Source organism: Coloeus monedula (genome assembly GCF_965178545.1).
Source record: "Coloeus monedula genome assembly, chromosome: 3".
Taxonomy (NCBI): domain Eukaryota; kingdom Metazoa; phylum Chordata; class Aves; order Passeriformes; family Corvidae; genus Coloeus; species Coloeus monedula.
Genome location: NC_138783.1, coordinates 117318132 through 117335267, shown reverse-complemented (window position 1 = coordinate 117335267; position 17136 = coordinate 117318132). Strand labels below are relative to the sequence as shown.

At 48.7% G+C, this 17136-nt stretch overlaps 1 protein-coding gene across 1 annotated transcript; it reads right to left on the bottom strand.

Moving 5' to 3' along the window:
- Window positions 1-1473: 1473 nt before the first annotated feature.
- Window positions 1474-14352, bottom strand: VPS26C (VPS26 endosomal protein sorting factor C). The gene is made up of 8 exons (XM_082278359.1): window positions 14221-14352; window positions 9868-10011; window positions 8011-8160; window positions 6245-6325; window positions 4340-4414; window positions 3343-3493; window positions 2874-3026; window positions 1474-1609 (listed from the first exon to the last, which is right to left on the bottom strand). The coding sequence occupies exons 1-8, from the start codon at window positions 14275-14277 to the stop codon at window positions 1527-1529; spliced, it is 894 nt and encodes a 297-aa protein (XP_082134485.1). The 5' UTR covers window positions 14278-14352; the 3' UTR covers window positions 1474-1526.
- Between the last annotated feature and the right edge of the window lie 2784 nt (window positions 14353-17136).

The window sequence follows — 17136 nt, the reverse complement described above, 5'->3', positions numbered from 1 at the left end:
CCAGTAGCAGGAGGGGCAGAATTCCAACAGCTCAGGGAATTTTCTCCCACTGTTTCCCGAGTCTGAACTGGCCAGAGCATCTTCAACAGTGACAAGTTTCTCCCAGAGACCCAAAAGATGAGGGCCAGAGCCTGAGAACCTTAAAGTGAAAATCAAATATCTGAACACAGGCAGGATGATATGGATTAGGAGCTTTTGGCTAAGTCCAGGGATCACTTGTTCCCCACACATCTCCTCCAGCTGAAATTTTAAACTCGTGGTTTATCAGTGTATTAATTACCACTTGAATAAAAAAATAAAATCACTGCTGCAGCCCAACAAGTTGTTTGTGTGTAGTATTTCTGCTCAGTCTGAGTTAGGGGTGAGTAACTACTCTGTGCTGTAGAATTAAGGCCTAAAAATTCCAGCACTGGAATCCTTTTCAGCCTCCAGTATTTTGGGGGGGTTGCAGCTCTTCCCAAGGCCAGCCCCTCTTTCCACATCCCTTGGGACAGCAGGAGCTGGCAGCTTCTGGCACTCCTGGAGCAGACTGGAAAGTCCAAGGAGTGGCTTTCACTTCCCCAAATCCCCCTGTACCATCCCCTGGTCTTAGGGAGAAGTGGGAAGTTTCAGTCAACAGCATTTTCCTCCCTCTTCTCAGACATTGGAATAAAAATTTCAGCTGTTTCTCCCCTAAAACACCAGGGTCAAAACTGGAATTACATTCTCCTGCTTGGCAGTGCAGCTGGATAAACCAAAGGAAATGATTTTTCTTAGTTCTCTTAATTCTGCCTTTTCAGGTGCTCATCTTTACACTTCCAATTTCCATAATACAGACTGAGCCTGCCTCTACCCCACATGGAAAATTAACAGAAAATCTGCAAGTTGTGGCTGTTCCATTAAAACACCATCAAAACCCCACAACCTGGTTGTGTTGGGAAGGTTCTTTCTTACTGAACTACTCTTCCTTTAGGCTGTACAGTCACAAACATTCATTTATTCCTCCAACACAAACTCCTGTTCCCAACTGACCAAAATTTCCTTGGTGGGATTTGCCATCACTCATTCCCCATCCACCTTGGGACAGATCCCACAGCACCACCTTCCACTGTTGTAGCACCATTTTTTTAGACCTTCCAAGACCTTATTTCTCATTATACCACGATTCCCATACTCTTCCCAGTATGGCTGTAATGGGATTAATGAGTTTTAAGGAGTCTTCAGAGGACTTTGGAATGAGTATTACAAAATTACATCAAGAGAGGAACTTGCTACATACTCCTACAGGCCTTAGGAAGCTACAGAATGATTCCTTCAGGATTTCCCCAAGAAAAAAATGGGGAAAACATGGTTGTTGAAGGCAGCAGGATTGGGAAATCCTGCCAACGCTGCTGGACTGGGAAATCCAGATGGGCAGAGTCTTGGCCAGGTTAACAGGGAAGTGAAAGCACAAGAAGAACCCACAGCAAGAAGGCAGGCACAGATAAAGTTCCACTTTCCCTCTGAGGAATTCCCAGTAAATCCTTCCCTGGGTCTCCTGGGGGTGTTCACATCCTGCAGAGCTTCAGTGGGAAGTTCTCTGTGATGAGATGGTCGTCGTGCAGAAGGACCACGATGTTCACTTCAAACTCTGGGAGAAGGGGGAAAAAAAGGGGAGAGAATTCCATAGGAAGCTCGATCCTAGCAGCAATCCCACTCCAATTCCATGGAAGCACAATCCTGTCAGCAATCCTACCCCAATTCCATAGGGAGCTGAATCCTAGCAGCAATCCCACTCCAATTCCATAGGGAGCTCAATCCTAGGAGCAGGATGAGGCAGGAGCTCACCCAGGCATCCCAGATCTTGAACCATTCCTAGAAATTCCTGCTTTGTTCTGATCTTTGGGATTCCTCTGGATTGGTTTATCACTGATAAATTGTGGCAAACAATCCTTTGGAAAACAGGATTCAGACATCAAAGAGCAAGATGTTTTGGGAAAGACAGCTCCACCACAATGGTGTTTAGAAGCATGGAATGGGAGAATTCCAGGACAGACCCGTTCCCTGTTTCCATCATGTAACAGCCTTAGGAAATGAAATACTGGAATACAACAGGCCTGCAAACTGTGGAACAAAAATTCCAGAGGCAAATCTACTCCTTAGATATTCCATTGTGTCCTTCAAAGCCAAAATCTATGTCAGATCAATAACCAATCTTAAATGGAGACAGAACAAAAAGCCAGGCCAAGTTAATAAATGAAGGGAAGCAGAAGTCAAAATAAACTGAAAATCTCACAGCAAATTGCTATTCAAGAGCTAAAAATGGCAAAAAAATAAAGAATATTATTATTTTGGGGAAAATCACTGCACACAGATTCCATGCCAACAGATTCCAGCAGGATGAAGGGGAGAAATACAAACCAGCCAAGTGGATTCTTGCAGTACTTATTTGAACAAGTGAGGAAAACCCTGATTTTGTTAAGAGAAAAGTTGGGTTTTGGCAACAATCAGCAGGGAGGAGCACGTGGTGCAGATAAGGAAAGTCACACCCACACCGACCCTGCTGCTTCCAGGGCTTTCAGCAGGAGAGTGGGAAACAAAAAGGAGAGGAAATGGGAAGAGGGGTTCTCCCCGGTGAGGAAAAGAAGGAATTTTGTTCTTGGACTTTTACTCAAGGGTTTAATCACGTGACCTGCATCCCACTGCTCCTCCTGTCCCTTCCTCATGGAATTTTATTAGGAGTATTAGTGGCTGCACAACTGTTTGTATTGGAAGTATTTGGGCTGTATTTTCTCTGTCTGAAATCCAGCAGGGTTCAGGGAAGGAGAGGGCTCTTCCTGCAGATTTATCCCCTCACCTGCCAATCTAAAGGGAATGTGGACACTCATTTCCCATGACAGTGCCTCCCCACTCACCCACTTTGAAGTTTGTTGTTTCCAGGGTGGGGCAGGTGAAGAGCCTGGGGAACACCATGTGGATGGGGATGGGGAGGCCCCTGCACACGTCCCCGTCGGCGATCTGGATGTTCTGGATCTCCGTGGCGTCCCTGGCGTAGCCTTCAGCACACCCTGGGCATGGCAGGAGGGGCACAGGGAGAGGAGGGAAATGGGGTGAGATGAGAGAAAGCAGCAGCCACGATTTCCAATGGAGATACACCAGGATTAGGGGGGGAAAAGTGCCCTGCAAGTTTTCACGGAGTTAAGGATCATGGAGATGGTTTAAATTAACAGAGTTGCTCCAGAGTGCAAACCCTGCGAGGCTTTAATGCTCTGGCCTTTCTTTAATGCTCTGGCCTTTCTTTAATGCTCTTCCCTGCTTCCCTCTGAAGGGATGGAGGGCATTCCTGCAGCCTGTCCCCTGCCCTTCCCATGGACACAGGCTCACCACAGGTCTCCACACGCACGAGCTGCAGCTCGATGCTCTTGACGGCCGCCTCGGCGCTCTCCACCACCAGCTCCCCCGTCAGGGGCTGCGTGATCACACAGTTGGTGGAATTCAGGTGCCCTCTGATCAGGAATTTGGGAAGGGAGGCTCTCTGGAAACATTGGAGGGAGGAGAAGATGCCACTGTAAGAGCAGACTAAGCAAAAATAAAGCCTTATGGAAAATTAGCAAGAGAAGTAGGAAATTCTCCAGAAGTTCCAAAGTTGAGAACTCAAGAGTTCAGAAATTCCTCACGCAGCTTAAATTTAATTCTTTCTGTCTCTGTCAGGGTTATCTCCTACAATCTTCTCCCTTGACATGCCTCCTTCCTGCTCCTCCATCCACCCCATGGATGGACTTCACCTGGGAAGAACTGACAGAACTTGGCTGTTAGAATTCATCCAGGAGCTGGAACCGTGTGCTGAAGGAGGTGGGGACACCTTCCTCTATCCCAGGCTGCTCCAAGCCCCAATGTCCAGCCTGGCCTTGGGCACTGCCAGGGATCCAGGGGCAGCCCCAGCTGCTCTGGGCACCCTGTGCCAGGGCCTGCCAGGAAACAATTCCTTCCCAATCTCCCATCTAACCCTGCCCTCCTTGAGGCTTCCCAAAGCCACAGGGGGCTGTAAAAAAAGACATAACCAGGCTCAAAATATACATTTTTAAAGGCTCTTGGCTGTACATGGTATAGAAATGTTTTCCCTTGCTCCACTCCCATCCTTCACTCAGCAAAGGGATAAAAATATTTAACCACTTCTGAGGAAAATTCCACCTCCAACTGGTCACCACAGCACAGGAGAAGAGGCAGAATCACTTGATTGCTTATAAAAGTGGAAAAAAAATGGAAAAGTAAAAAAAAAAAGAGCTGATTATCTACAAAGCAGAATTTAATCACTCCTCTGGTCTCACTCAATCACACGAACATTACATTTTAAAATGAAATAATAAGCAAATCCTTTTACCTCCTTAACATTTTGCAGAGTTTCAGGAGTAATGGTGAAGTCCACGGGGCTCGGCAGCAGCTTCCCTTTCTGTGACTGCAGGGAATGAAAGGGTTAAACTGTAACTGATCCCCAAAACACAGAGACAATATTAGAAACCACAACAGTTGGCTGCCCTAAACCACCTGGAAAAGCAGGAATACACTCCCCATCTCAAGCAGAGAGGGAAAAAAAGTTCAATTTCCCATTTCTGTATGTACAAATAACTTCATTTTACACATCCCTTGGAATGTTTCCTTTCATCATTCAGTTTGGGATGGGGAGATTCTAAATGAATTTGTGTCCATGGCTTCAAACCTGCTTTATAAAAACTCTGCCTCCCTCTTGTTCTCCACCAGCAAGGGGCTGATCTGGAACTCTCAGTGAGGATCTGCCCTCACTGTTCAAGAATTCCAAATAGCTGCTGCTGCCCAGCTGCAAGATGGAAGAGATTAGCAAAAGATTGGCTGCATTTTCCCAAAATGACAAATTCTGGCACAGAACAAGCTTAAGGGAATGGTACATTGAGCAGTGACAGTGAGAATGATATGTTCAGTAAAACCTCATTAATTCACCCTGACTGAGAGATTCATGATTTACTGACTTGTGAGCTCAGAAGTGCTGTAGTGGGAATGAGAAATAAACCCAGGAAAACTGCATGAGATGTGATTTGTCACTCCTCTGACAAGTGTGGCTCACTTACAAATGTAATAATGGCCCAATAAAATGTAGCATCACATAGTTCAGAAAATATTGAAATCTTACCAACAGGAAACTTGTTTGTAACACCAAACTAAATCTTTTAGAAAGGTCCTTTCAAACTGAAGTCACATTTCCACCACTAGTCCTGAGTGACACTAAATGTTTTGATATTTACTGTCCTGTTAGAGTTCAAAGGAATGATACAAGCAGGATGTTCCAGCACGGTGTAGATGGAAAAAGGGACATTTCATCAGGTGTGTCCTCAGGACAGGCACAGGTCAATCTAAACCAACCCCAAACCCCACACAGGAACTTCTGTAACAACCAGCAAAGCATTTCTGAGAATCCAACCTCCTCCCACAAGGATCAGGATTAAAAGCAATTTTTCCCTGCAGGAATGGTCAAGCATTGGAATGAGTTGCTCAGGAAAGTGGCAGAGTCTCTGGGAGTGCTCAGGAGGAGTCTGGATGTGGCCCTTGGGGACAGGCTTTGGGGTGATGCTGGGACTGGGTGGTCCTGAAGGGCTCTTCCCACCTTGAAAAATTCCATGATTTCCACCTTGATGCAGACCCAGCTGTGGTATTTTGAGTCAGGGCTCTAACTCATTACTCCTCATGTGAAGAACAGAAATCAGGTATTTTCACCACCCAACTCCCATTTCCAGGACTGTGGGAGCTTGGAACCTCTGGCTGAGAACTCCTGGGATAATTCAAAACAGTGTTTGGAGAAATGACATCGTATTTATGTGAGCACCCCATTGTCTCAGAACTGAAAGGATGAATAAAGAGAACTCAGGGCACTGTAAAAACATCTGAAAAACTCCTCTTTGTCCTTTAAAATGAAACAGGGATGGGTTTTTCTAATCAGAAGCAACAGCTCTTCGGGGTGGTTTTGGTTTGGGGCAGATTTCCTTTACTCCTACATTTTGGACAACGCTCTCAGGCACAGGGGGGGATTTTGGGGTGTCCTGTGCAGGGCCAGGAGTTGGATTCGATGATCCTTGTGGATCCTTTCCCTCTCAGATATTCTGATTCTACACTTCTATGATCCCTCATCTCGATATCCCAATTTCTATGGGTTTATTTGGGGTTTTTTTCCCTTACTGCCAAGCTTTAAGTGAAGTGGGGGGGGGGGAAAAATCCAAATAAATGAATTATCTGCAAAATGAACACAAACCACACTCACCAGGGAGTGGACAATGAATTCACAAGTCTTGGTGAGGTCCTTTGCCAGCAGGGAGCGTCTCATGTCACAGCGCAGGGTGTACTGGGGGAATGGGATGACACAGGAAAAAACAAAACAAGAGCCTTAATTCAGATTTCTTCAATCTTTCCCAACTTTTCACCTCCTTTCTGCCTCTGTGCAGAGTGTTGTTGCTGTTATATCCACTTAAGGGTGATCATGGTCTTGCTTTTCACCCTACTTTGGATTTTTAATGTGACATATTCACAGCCCTTCTAATTTTGATTTTATCGTGGGATTTACAGTGGGAACAGTTGTTGGGATATTTAATGCAGAACTTCTTCAGCCACACAGCTGAGCTCAAAGCAGCAGCTTGCACTAAAATCAGGCAATGAGGTGAATTTGCTTCCAAGTGCCTGCCCTAAAATGGGAGCCATAAACCAGTGGCTGAAAAATAGGAAGACCTTGATTATCCCAGTAACCCTACACTTCAGCATCTCCAACAAAGCCTCTCAGTGTCCTCACAGGACAGGGAATTTGCTGGGATGGGGGCATTTCTTGTTTAGTTTGTTGGATTTTTAATTCCTCCCTCAGCCCAGGCATTTGGGCTCCTCACTTGTGGTTCATGGCCACGACCCCCCAGCAGTGTCTGATTAAAGGTCTCTGCATCAGAAGAGAGTGTGAACCCACAACTAATCCCCAAATCAAGAAAGAGAGGCTCAGTTAAACTGCCCAGAGGTTTAGGAAGTGTCTCTTAACCAGCCCCTCAGTGCTACATTTCCCTCTTCAGGAGAGCAGGACTCTCAAAGTTTGGCTGAGATCTAAATCATTAGTTTTTAATGGCATTTTATGCAAGAAAAGGTACACAAAGGAGAGAGGGAATGAGAAAATAAAACAAATATTCCCCATTAAAGTGCACCTCAAAGTGACTGATTGATCACAGTAAGTTATTTGGGATATGGGAAATAACTCAACCAGTGCTGCACCATTTTTGACATCCCTACCACAAACAACAGCTGTTACATGAGGGAGGAAGCCAAAACTGAGCAAATACATGGAAAGGATTTTAAAAATATCCAAATATAGACAAAAAACAAGGGATTTTTTTTTCTTTTAGTTACTTCTGACAGGCTGCTGGGGGATGATTTAGTTTATTAGGTTGTTTTTTTAATTCCAGTGACATAAAAGCTCATTGTCTAACACAGTATTTACCTTCAAGAGATGGCTGAAGAAAGACTTTCCCCCTAAAAAACCCCACCAAAAATCCCCCAAACAAACCAACCCACGTATGGTAAGGCAGTTTTTAACCAAAAAAGATCAAATTTCAAAACTGTATTTCCACAAGATTGTGTCCAAGCAGGCATTTCATACAGATCTGGGCAGAGAATGTTACTCCTTCTCTCCCCAGCAAACAATTCCTGATTTGTTTTGCTCTCAACACTTGGAGTTTTCATTATGAAATTCCACTTTTATTTGGAATAAAACCACACTGTGGTGCTGGTTTTTTTTCCTTTTTCAGGAAAGGAATGGATAGTTGCCTACAACATCAGGATGGCTCAGATTTAGGTTACAACTGTTCTGCTGAGGTATTTCAGGCAAAACATCTGGTTTGTGCCATCATTCCTGAAAGATTTACTGGATAAAAGCGTGGAAGGCTCAGTCAGTGTGAAAAGAAACCACCACCAAACTTCATCCTCCATTTCCATGGTTGAGAGTTGCTCTAGGACACATTGTGTGTCCTCTTTTCTCTCCAGACAGGGCTTCCTCACCTGGATATTGACAAAGACTCCGTGATATGTCTCGTACAGAACTTTGTTGCCCTTCATTTGCAGTGGGAATTCAAAGGGAATTTCTGTCTTGCCACTGGGGAGCTTCCCTGGTTTCACCATTTCAATGGTGCTGTTGATAATCTGAATAGGCTGCAAGGATAAATATTGAAGAGGTTTAGGCTGAGACAGAGAACCAACAACATCTAAACTCTAACAGAATTCCTGGATTTCCAGAATCCCAGGGACCTCTTTAAACACACAGTGCTGGATATTTCTTTCAAATGAAAAGAAATATTATTACTTTGCTCAAGAGAACAATTTATATTTTATGGGTGCATCACACTAACATATTCAGGGAGCTCAACAGGAGCATCTCCAGCTTTGGGAAGTGGAGCTTCATTTCCTAAATTATGACCCTCAACAGCAGCAGGAATGACGAAACCTGTGCAGCTGAGCACTGAGCTGTCTGCTCTCACCTCCACCTGGCCCTTTCTCACACTAAACTTTGTTATTATTTAGGATAGCTCTCCCTGGAATGAGGGTTAACTCTGCTCTGACTGGGGACATGGCTTGGAGATGACATTTCTTTTCTCTCTGCAGTTTTACCATTATTTTCCCCAACTGTGGGGCTCTCAACACAAGAAAGAAGTGGAGCTGCTGGAGACAGTCCAGGGGAGGCCACTAAGTTGGTCCCAGGGTTGGAGCCCCTCTGCTCTGGAGCCAGGCTGGGAGAGCTGGGGGTGTTCACCTGGAGAAGAGAAGGCTCCAGGGAGAGCTCAGAGCCCCTTGCAGGGCCTAAAGGGGCTCCAGGAGAGCTGCAGAGGGACTTGGGACACAGGATGAAGAGACAGGACACAGGGAATGGCCTTGAGCTGGAGGAAGACAGGGTTAGATGGGAGATTGGGCAGGAATTGTTCCCTGGGAGGGTGGGCAGGCCCTGGCACAGGGTGCCCAGAGCAGCTGGGGCTGCCCCTGGATCCCTGGCAGTGCCCAAGGCCAGGCTGGACATTGGGGCTTGGAGCAGCCTGGCACAGTGGGAGGTGTCCCTGCCATGGCAGGGAGTGGGAAAGGATGATTTTTAAGGTCCCCTTCCAACCCAAACCTTCTGTGATTCCCTGATTCAAGGCCATCCTGACTTAACCAAACTGTTTTCCAAATGTAGCTGCCTCCAGACACAGCCTGCCCTGCTCCCATCAGCACAGCCCTGTCCCTGTGGAGCCTGGGATAAGTTGCCCTGCTGGGATCCAAACCTCACAGTTCCAAACCTGGGGAGCAGCACAGGAGCTCTGCAGTCCCACTCTCTGCAGAGGAAACTGGGTAAGTCCTGTCTCATGCCCAGGAACCCCTCCATGGCCCCCACAGGAATTACTGTGCTAGGGACTGAGCTGGCACAAAAGTCCAGTTAAACCTGGTCACTTTAACACAGATTAAATAACATCACACAATTCATTATTTTTCTTTAAATCCCAGCCCTTCAATGCATCATCCACTAACCCTTTTTAACCATTTATGGCAGTGCGTTTCAGCCTGAAAGAAAATTCTCCCATCAGTGCAAGTTCCTTCCCCAAAAGGTCCTCATATATCCCTCCCTGGGGACATTCCAGAGCCATCTGGACACAACCCTGGGCCCTGTGCTCTGGGATGGCCCTGCTGGAGCAGGGAGGTGGCACCAGGGTCCTTCCACCCTCACCCATCCTGGGATTCTGTGATCTCCAGACGAAGCTGAGCATTTCTGTGCTTTCTATCACTTCCACACCATGAACAGCTCTGACCACCTTAGAGCCATTAAGGAAAGGTTTCTTGAGAAAAAAAAAAAGAGGTTTTTGTGTTAAGAATATTCACCTGTGCAGGTCTTACCTTGGCAGTGTTGCAGAAGGCCTCAAACACGCCCACATTTTTGGCACTGAGCTGCAGATTCACCGAGCCCTCCATGGTTAAGGAGATCCCTTGGTGCTGCACTGTGTCCTTACTGGTTATGACCACCACTCCAGAAAGAATTTCCTAATAGGAAAGAGGAAAACATCTGTTTAAATCCATTTTTTCATAGCTGTTAGCCACACAGTGTGGAACTGATCTCCAAATTCAAAAAAACCCTGTTGCCAAAGAATGGTGTAACCTTGTCAGGATAGACAAACACTGATGAAGGAATTTAGGATGAGAGCTCTGCATTTTCGGTTTTTCCTCAAAAATATCACCCTCCTCTTGACAAGTATTAACCTGAGCTTCAAATTCTTCCCAAAGTTTCAAGATTTTCCTGATGAAAAACCGTCTCGCTGGGTCAGCTGCTAACAGCCAAGTTCCATTTGATGTGTTGGAATAAACTCTGAGGAGGAATTGCTGTATGAAAGTTGGGATGGTTGGCCACGGGAGAGGGAAGAGAAGGCACAACTGGGAAAGGGACGGCCCAGCTGAAGGTGAGATCCACCTCGAGAGTGGAGCAGAAGAGATTTAAAATACAAAAATGAACACAAAGAAACAGTTTCAAAGTGAATCTGAATGAAAGGCAGGAGCTGTGTGACTCCAGGAATGTTGTCACTCATCCCATGAAGGATGTGCTGTCCACAAAATATCCTCTGCACAAAAACGCTGCCTCCTCAAAGCGTCAACTCAGACTTTTTAACACTGAAAAACTGATGAACTGCAGGAGAGCAACACACAACTCCCTTCACACACTCCATGCTTTATCCTCCCCTTCTCCCGCACTGGAGAATCTGCTTCAATCCTGAAATATTCCCAGCTGGAAAGGGCAGCAGGTGATGGAGAACTGGAGAGTCCCCTGGGGATAAACCTTCTCTCCTGCTCCTTCCCCAGGCAAACAGGCCCTGAGGAACAGCTCCCTCCAACCATGGGAAAATCCCGACTGCTCACCCTGCACCCGACCAGTTCAAACCAGGATCTCTCCAGGAGACTGGGAATTTTGGCAGATTTTTGTCTTTCCTGGTGGTGCAGGATGGCAAAAATGGGTCAGGGGGGTTGAAGAGCAGGAAAACATCCACATCCCAACCAAAGCTGACATCCTGAGAGCCTGGAAAGAGGATCTGCAGCAAGTGGGAAATGCCGGAACAGGAGGCGCGAGCACAAAAGGACAGCGAAGAAAAGCTGACCTAAATTCTGCACTGCTCTGCTAAAGGGCCTTAATTAGCACCAGCAATTAGGTTATTGCTTTAAAAAATGAGTCCAGCTCAACTATGAGAAGCAAGGACAACTGTGAACGTGTGAACTGCTTTAACAAAGGAGAAGTTTCCTGTCACACAGCAACAACCCATTCCAGAGCTGCTGCCTACACAGCTCCACGTGGGAAGGGTGCACGTCCTGGGAGCAGGAAGGGGAAGGATGACTTGAAGTTAAATATTCTTTTTTTTTTTCAGTATTTCTTCAGAAACCAAAAACCAGCGGAAAATTCTGCCCCTGTGCCCAGGTGAGAGCCCACCTGCAGAGCTGCCCCAGCCCTGGGCCCAGCACAGGGAGGACGTGGAGCTGCTGGAGAGAGGCCAGAGGAGGCAGCAGGATGAGCAGAGGGATGGAGCAGCTCTGCTGGGAGGAAAGGCTGCGAGAGCTGGGATTGTTCAGCCTGGAGAGGAGAAGCTTTGGGCTGAGCTCAGGGTGGCCTTGCAGGGCCTGAAGGAGCTGCAGGAAAGCTGGAGAGAGACAATTCCCAAGGCATGGAGGGCCAGGAGCCAGGGAATGGCTTCCCAGTGCCAGAGGGCAGGGCTGGATGGGAGATTGGGCAGGAATTGTTCCCTGGCAGGGTGGGCAGGCCCTGGCACAGGGTGCCCAGAGCAGCTGGGGCTGCCCCTGGATCCCTGGCAGTGCCCAAGGCCAGGCTGGACATTGGGGCTTGGAGCAGCCTGGGACAGTGGAAGGTGTCCCTTGTGAGAGATTGGTTATGTGAAAAGGGACATATAGATTCGGGATATACAGATTCCTTGCAGCTTACTGATCTGAGAAGCTGGCTACGTGAGAACGGGCACATAGACCCTTGCAGCTAGCTGAGCAAGGTCTCCTAAGACAAAGCACCACACATCCTGTGTAACAACTGCAGTTACAGAATATTACATGTATCTTGCTCAGTAACTGAACCACCATTGAGCCTTACTGCTGAACTATGGGTTCATTTGCAGAGCCAGCAAGGTTAGGTTTTGGCAGCAAAACAATGGGCATCTGTGGTTAGAAGGCCAGGGAAAAAGGCAGAACTGCTGACCACGAAAGGGGGTCTAAGGAGGGGTTTAGGATCAGCTTAATCAACGTGAACCACTTAGAATGTGCCGTTATGAATATGCATAAAGCCTATTATTGTCAGTACCTAAGGAGTTCTGGTACAATCAATAGATCAGATTCCTGCTGATCACTCATACTGAGCATCTGGGTTTCCCCTCTATTGCGACAGTCCCTGCCCATGGCAGGGGGTGGGATGGGATGAGCTTTAAGGTCCCTTCCATTCCTTGCTGTCCCTACAAGATTCCTACTAAAAATCCATGCTGGATTCCTTGGTGTACAGCTCTTTCATCATTGTGTTTTCATCTCAAGACTTACAAATTCCAGGCCCACTTAATGAACTAAAATTACAAACCTTTCCACATGGAGTTGAAGTGGAAGCTACAAACAAAACTGACAAATTGACTGACCAGAAGTATCCTAATTTCAGTTTAAAACAGAGGGACTATCCCTTTCCCATATTAAAAAAAAAAAACTATAACCAGCTAAAAGTGATATAAAGCAAGTCAAGTTCCATCAAACTGAAAATGAACACAGCAGTGAGATACTGAAATAGATAAATAAACAAAATCCTAATAATTTATAACTTTATTATGCACAAAATGATGTGAAAGTGAGACACAGACTGTATTTATCACTATGGAGCTATTCCTAAAGGAGATAACTGAGCTTTGCCAAAGCCATTCTCTAGATAATCTGACAATTGTAGGACAGATGCTGCATGCCCTTCCATTCAAATCCAGTTTTCCAGCATTAAAATCATTCAGTAAATGGAATTTCGGTGGATGGAAAGAATTTTTGTGATACAAGTGTGTGGCTGGATGGTAAGGAAAAAAGAGAGACCTGAACAGGATTTCTAGATAAATAGTGATAAAAATTAAAAATATTCCTTCCCTTTCAAGCCACATCGGCCTCTGCAGAGCGGGGTCGGGGTCTTCCAGCGGTACCCAGGAAAAGGGGAAGCACAAAAAACAACACTTAATCCCAAAGGCAACGCCCAAAAGCCCGGGGCTGAGCACCTGCTGGTTACGGGAGGCCACCGGGAAGCCGTGCCGGGATCGGGAAAGCTCCGGGCAGGGACAGAGCGAGAGTTCGGAGCAGGGGAAAAGCTCCAGGAAGGGATACAGGGAAAAAGCTCTGGGACACAGGGAAAGCCGCCGACACCGCGGCAGCACAGACAGGAGAGGGCGAACGACTCCGCTTCCCGAGCAATCCCCGCTGCCAAGGACGGTCCTGGGCCATTCCCAGCGGGAAACCCGGGCCAGGACACGGCCCCGGAGCCCAGCGAGGACCCGCGGCCGGGCCGGGTCGCGACAGACCCCGAGTGTCCCCGATAGACCCTCACGGAATCCCAGAATAGGTGGGGTTGGAAGAGACCGCTGGAGATGATCCAGTCCAACTCCCTGCCAAGGCAGGGTCACCTGGAGCAGGTGACACAGGAGCACATCCAGGTGGGTTTGGGATGTCCCAGAGGAGACTCCACGCCCTCCCTCGGCAGCTGTTTCAGGGCTCTGCCACCTTTTCTCCACGGAAGGAAGTTCTGCCTCCTGTGCAGGGCAATTGCCGGGCTCAGGCCCTGCCCGTGGCTCTGGTGCCGCTGCTGGGCCCCGGAGCAGAGCCCGGGCCCTGCCCTGAGCCCTCCCTGCAGCCAGGGACACCCAGGGCTGAGGGCCCCTCTCAGCTGGGGCTCCTCTCGAGGCTGAGCAGCCCCGGCTCCCTCAGCCTGTGCTGGGCACGGAGCTGCTCCAGGCCCTTCCTCAGCTGCGCAGCCTCCGCCGGCCCCGCTCCAGGAGCTCCCTGGCCCTGCTGGGCTGAGGAGCCAGAGCTGAGCACGGCACCCCAGAGGTGCCTCCAGGGCTGGGCACAGGGGCAGGATAACCCTGACCTGCTGGGAATGCTCTTCCCAGTGCACCCCAGGACACCACTGGCCTCCTTGGCCGCTCGCCCCGCGCGGTGCCCCGCTGTTCCCCGCGGTGACTATCGCGACAGACGCACCCCATCGCGATAGACCTTCCCGGCCCGCTTCACCCGCACGTCCAGCGCCGTGCCCATCGCTCCCGTCACGTGACCGCCACGATCACGTGACCCGGGACGGGCGGTGGGGAGAGCGGGAGCCCCGCCCCCAGAACATCCGGGTCCTCTCTCGTCACTTCCCAGACGCTGACGCCACTTCCCGCGCGGCCCCGCCCACTGTCCCGGTTGTCATAGCAACGCCGGGGCGGGGTGAATGACGCAAGGTCGTAACCATTGGGAACTACTGATCCCGGCGTGCTTTGCGCGCCGGCAGCGCCCGCTGCGGGCGGGGGGCGCCGTGTTGGCTGATGGGAGTTGTAGGCAGGGCCGCCACTGCGTTACGCAGCCCGCCAATGGCGCTTATCAGGACTGTGGGGCCGCGCTCGGAGCAGGGTGGTGGCGATGGGAGCCTGGGAAAGGCTTCGCTGTACTGAAATTTATCCCTCTGACTACACTGTGCAGCCCCAAGCACCGATATAAACGACGAGCGAACTTGTCTGTGTTCTTAATCCGCACGGGATTCATCGCTTTGGATTTCCAAACACGGCCCGGCCTCGGTCCCCAGAGTTCCCCGCTACTTGTCCGATAAATTCAGGAAGGCAATGCCTTGCAAAATACGCAGTGAGAAATTTCGCCTTAAAAACCTGAGGCACAGAAACGCCCGGTGAGGAAATGTCCGAATGCTGAGGGGAAATGCTTCGATCTCTTCTATGTGTGGCCTCAGACGGAATTCCCGTGATCTCAGCGGAACCAGGAGTTGTCCATCGGTGGAATTGCAAGTCCTGAAGGAAATCTCTAAAGCATTAGTCGAGTTCTGAATTTTATTGCTTTCCCAAGTCATTATTTTCACCTCTTTCTTCACACATTGTTCACTAAAAGTAGATTTTATTCAGATTCACATCATTAAAATAAGCCCAGCCTTATCAGTGCTGGCAGTACCTGGAAGATGGTTTTGTCCTCTTCCTCCTCACCCCTTCAGTACTGAAACCCATCCATGTCCCTTCCTCCTGCAGTGCTTATGGAAAACTTGGCAAAACCCAGTGCACACTCCTGTTTTGGGGAAAAAAAGTGAGATATCAAAGCTGTCCCACATTTCAGGGAAGATAGGGAAAGTGGTCATTGTAAAAAGAAAGGAGCATTTAACTGGAATTACTGAACATTACTGGCAGGACTCAGGTATCTAATTACTGTCATTAATTACTGTGGGGCAGGTAAAGAGGGAACTTTATGTTTTATTTTTTACCCCATCCAAAGAGAACTTGAAAGAGGAAAATAAAAGCCTGAACAGCACCGTTGCTTTTGAGCATGTTGATTATTTTGCCATCACTTTCACAATCAGCTGTTTTTCTTGGGAAACTTTTCCCAAGATACTTCAGTTACTCATTTCTAGGAACCTCATGTCCAGAAAAAGCTCCTGTTGGTGCAGGCAGGAGCTGCCCCTCTGCCTGGCAACACAGATCCCACAAACAAACCCAGGGAGCACCCGGCTTCCTGAGGCATCTGTGTCCAAGTCCAGTCTCTGGAGTGAGAGCTCAGCACCCTCAGCGTGGTTCTTCTGAAGAAAGGATCCCAGAATGGTTTGGGTTGGAAGGACCTTAAAGCCCATCCAGTGCCATCCCCTGCCATGGCAGGGACACCTCCCACTGTGCCAGGCTGCTCCAAGCCCCAATGTCCAGCCTGGCCTTGGGCACTGCCAGGGATCCAGGGGCAGCCCCAGCTGCTCTGGGCACCCTGTGCCAGGGCCTGCCCACCCTGCCAGGGAACAATTCCTGCCCAATCTCCCATCCAGCCCTGCCCTCTGGCACTGGGAAGCCATTCCCTGGCTCCTGGCCCTCCATGCCTTGGGAATTGTCTCTCTCCAGCTTTCCTGCAGCTCCTTCAGGCCCTGCAAGGCCACCCTGAGCTCAGCCCAAAGCTTCTCCTCTCCAGGCTGAACAATCCCAGCTCTCGCAGCCTTTCCTCCCAGCAGAGCTGCTCCATCCCTCTGCTCATCCTGCTGCCTCCTCTGGCCTCTCTCCAGCAGCTCCACGGCCTCCCTGTGCTGGTCCCAGGGCTGGGGCAGCTCTGCAGGTGGAGTAAATAAAACTATGTTTAAAAAAAAAAAACAAGGGAAAACCCACAAAAACAAACAAACACCCCCCCCCCACACCAGAGGAACTCCACAAAGAGCCCCCTCAACCCTGAGAACCAGGAGGAATAGAAGAAGTACTTCAAGGGACAGAAGTATCCCCGTGTGGCACAGGTAATCACTGTCAGCACAGATGTAGTGACAGGTGAATTCCCACCTCCAGGATCACCAGTATTCCACTGAGAAGCCCCTTTTCACTTTAGTTTTGATTTTCTGAAGGAATTCCCATTCCCAGATGAAGCTTAAAATTGTCAGTCTCACCATTTTGTCCAAATTTGGCAAGGACTTTCTAAGTGGACGAATGCAGCAGGCTCCTGACAATGAGAGGGCTCAGTACCAAAAATTCCAGCCTTTGCTCTGATGCTTGAACTGTTTCACTGATTTTGCTGAAATCCTCCAAAATAGTTCAGTAGGAGGTGGATACCCTGCAAATTTATCATTTGCATCAACCAAAAGAAATCCTGTTACTGGAGAGGGAATTTTCATAAGGACAGGGGGAATGGTTTTAAATTGACAGAGGGCAGGGCTGGATGGGAGATTGGGCAGGAATTGTTCCCTGGCAGGGTGGGCAGGCCCTGGCACAGGGTGCCCAGAGCAGCTGGGGCTGCCCCTGGATCCCTGGCAGTGCCCAAGGCCAGGCTGGACATTGGGGCTTGGAGCAGCCTGGGACAGTGGGAGGTGTCCCTGCCATGGCAGGGGTGGGAATGGGATGAGCTTTAAGGTTCCTTCAATACAAACCATTCCATGATATTGTGATTTAGGAGCTCTGA

Excerpts from the sequence above, each read along its gene's own strand:
- VPS26C (XM_082278359.1), bottom strand. The coding sequence starts at position 14,277 with ATGGGCACGGCGCTGGACGTGCGGGTGAAGCGGGCCGGGAAGGTCTAT. Across the intron at positions 6,326-8,010 it reads GAGTCTTTGTCAATATCCAG|TACACCCTGCGCTGTGACAT; the intron begins GTGAGGAAGCCC and ends CCATTCCCCCAG. Across the intron at positions 1,610-2,873 it reads AACAACAAACTTCAAAGTGG|AGTTTGAAGTGAACATCGTG; the intron begins GTGAGTGGGGAG and ends CCCTTCTCCCAG.